The sequence below is a fragment of the Cariama cristata genome, unplaced genomic scaffold, assembly GCF_000690535.1.
Source record: "Cariama cristata isolate BGI_N322 unplaced genomic scaffold, ASM69053v1 scaffold37200, whole genome shotgun sequence".
NCBI lineage: Eukaryota > Metazoa > Chordata > Aves > Cariamiformes > Cariamidae > Cariama > Cariama cristata.
In genome coordinates, this window is record NW_009597001.1 from 1 (window position 1) to 2,404 (window position 2,404).

General features: G+C 59.4%; 1 protein-coding gene across 1 annotated transcript in view; it reads right to left on the bottom strand.

Moving 5' to 3' along the window:
- Positions 1–6: 6 nt before the first annotated feature.
- Positions 7–2,404, bottom strand: part of STK36 (serine/threonine kinase 36) — a gene marked incomplete at both ends in the record, with an annotated part of 10,631 nt that continues 8,233 nt past the window's right edge. Inside the window, 5 exon segments of the mRNA XM_009708212.1 lie at positions 7–374; positions 376–632; positions 900–1,059; positions 1,247–1,394; positions 1,801–2,044. Coding sequence (XP_009706514.1) covers positions 7–374; positions 376–632; positions 900–1,059; positions 1,247–1,394; positions 1,801–2,044 — 1,177 coding nt within the window.

The window sequence follows — 2,404 nt, forward strand, 5'->3', positions numbered from 1 at the left end:
CCCTGCTCTGGATCAGCAGGTCTCCCAGCTCCACCCAGCGCCTGCCCAGGTTGCCCAGGGCTGAGGCCGCATTGCAGCGCGTTCTGGCCTGTGCGTCGCTCAACAGCCGCGTCAGCCGGGGCACGGCCCTGCCCAGCGTCCCAGCCGGGAAGGACTCGTGGTAAGCGGCATTGCCCACTGCGAAGCTGGCTGCCTTGCGGACGCTCTCCTCCCGGTCCGCCAGGCACCCCAGCAGGCTCTCCAGCAAGCTGGGCTGGCTCTGCAGCGCCTGGGGAAAGGCATGGCTGTGTCGGAGCAGGTTGCCCACCAGGCTGCAGGTTTTGGCCCGTATCAGGTGTTGCTGGTGGCCGAGCAGGCGAGTCAGTGGCTGGGACTGAGCACCTCAGGATCCTCTGAAGAAAGGGCAGGTGCTCTGGACAGGCCCGGGCCACATGGGTCAAGAGAGACAGGAGGTCAGTTGTGAGTGTGAGGTTGTCTGAAAACAAGGCAGATGTCAAGAAGGCAATGACGTGTTCTGAGGCGGCAGCTTCCCTCACTATTTGGTCTATGACCTGCTCATCAGACACAACGAGGTGGCACAAGAGGCTCATGGGCAGCTCAGTGTATGAGAAGGGCAGATGGCAAGAGCAGACCTAAGGAGAAAGGAAAGACAGCAGCACTGAGTGCGCTGTCCTTACCTGTGGGCCAAGTCAAGCAGCAGCTGAAGGCTGCCACCAGGTCAGTGCAGAGCTCAGCTGCCAGCCAAGCTTCTCCAAGGGCCGCATGGTACCCAAGCGACATCCCTGTGCAGGCAGAAACTGCCAGCATGGTATGAAGTGGTGTCACAGATCAGGGGCTGCAATGTGGGGAAGTATCTCCACAGTATGGGGGGGAAGAGAAATACAGGACCAAGAGAGTACCTGCAGCAGCTGGGCAGGGATCTGGGTGTCTCTCACAGCCTCCATGACCAATGCTAAGATATCTCCATCTACATCCAGGGCAAAAGGGAAACAGAGGAGCTGGCAGGCCTGGATCACCACAGCTGGAACAAGCTCAGGGTCCCCATCCTCTCCCACTTGCCTGAATTTGTTAAAGAGAGAGGGCTTAATACAGAGGTGATCAGAAAAACATCAGGGCAAGAGGCAGAGAGCATTCCCCATGCCAGGCACTAAGGAGAGGCTCTGCAGGTGAGCTGTGCCCTGCAAGTGCCAGGTCAGGAACTTCTTGGCCCTCTGTGTGCTCTGCTTCAGCCCTCCCCACAACTCACGTCTGTGCCAGACATGCCAGGAAGTCAGGGGACAGCAGCCTCTTCAGTGTCACCATGAGGACACCATGGGACTGGGTGAACTGAGGCAGGCATCGGTGGGACTCACGAGTGAAGATGAAGAGGGCCAGGCTGAGGAAGAGCAGGGTGCCTGCAGGGGGGGAACAGCATGGCAGAGGAGCAAAGCTAGGGAAGGCTGAAAAGTCTGCTCTCTTCTGTCTGCCTGTACTGCCTCAAGGCTGCTCCAGGGTTGCTTCTGTGCTTCCCTGCCCAAAACCAGACCAATCTCCACCTATGGTGGTCACACCTGCCAGGGTGGACGTCCACTGCAGCACAGACACCCTTTCTTTTTCCTCCACAGCCTGCTCAGCTGAGCTGCTGCCAACTGGCCACACCATGAGCCAGCCCAGCTCTCTGTCCCCAGAGGACAACAGCAATCCACAAGAAAAGCCCTCCGAGCCCTCTGGCCTCAGGGACCAGATGTGGACGAGGACAGTCTGAGGGCAGGATGTGGAGCAGGGTCCAGAGCAGATGCCCTGCCGTCCCACAGCTCCTACCTTGAGGGGAGAGGAGGTTCCAGTCCGGCTCTTCTGCAGGGTGACCTGCCCCTGGGGGGTCTTCCTCCAGCTCTGCCCTGTCGCTGCCCACACGAAGCACCACAGCAACACAATGCCACACCACGCTCCACAGTTCTGATGTGGCAAAGCCCTGCTCCATGGCCACATCCTCCTAGAGGTGGGGAGGCAAATGTTGGAGGGCTTCATGGTCCCCCATGGCTCCCAAGGGTTCTGGTCCACGGCTCTGCCAGCCCCATGGTCCTGGGAAGGTCAGGGCTGGATGGACATGGCCCAGGGGGAAGAGAGGGGGCCAGGCAGCTGGCAGCCCTGCCACACCTGCTGACAGTGCCAGTCCCAGGGGACCTCTGCCCTCTTTCACTCCAATGTGCCCATGAATCACCTCTCCCTGATCACCACTCTCCCACCAACCCTCCAGAGCTCCACAGACAACCCAGGGACATTATGTGACTTTCACAGGATTGCACAGCTCAGCCGAAGCTGTGCAGTTCCCTGCTTTGCCTCAGCTTCCATTACCGATCCACATTCAGGCCTTTTTGCCACTACACATTTTGGCAGGGACCAGGCAAAGGGAGACCGACAGACT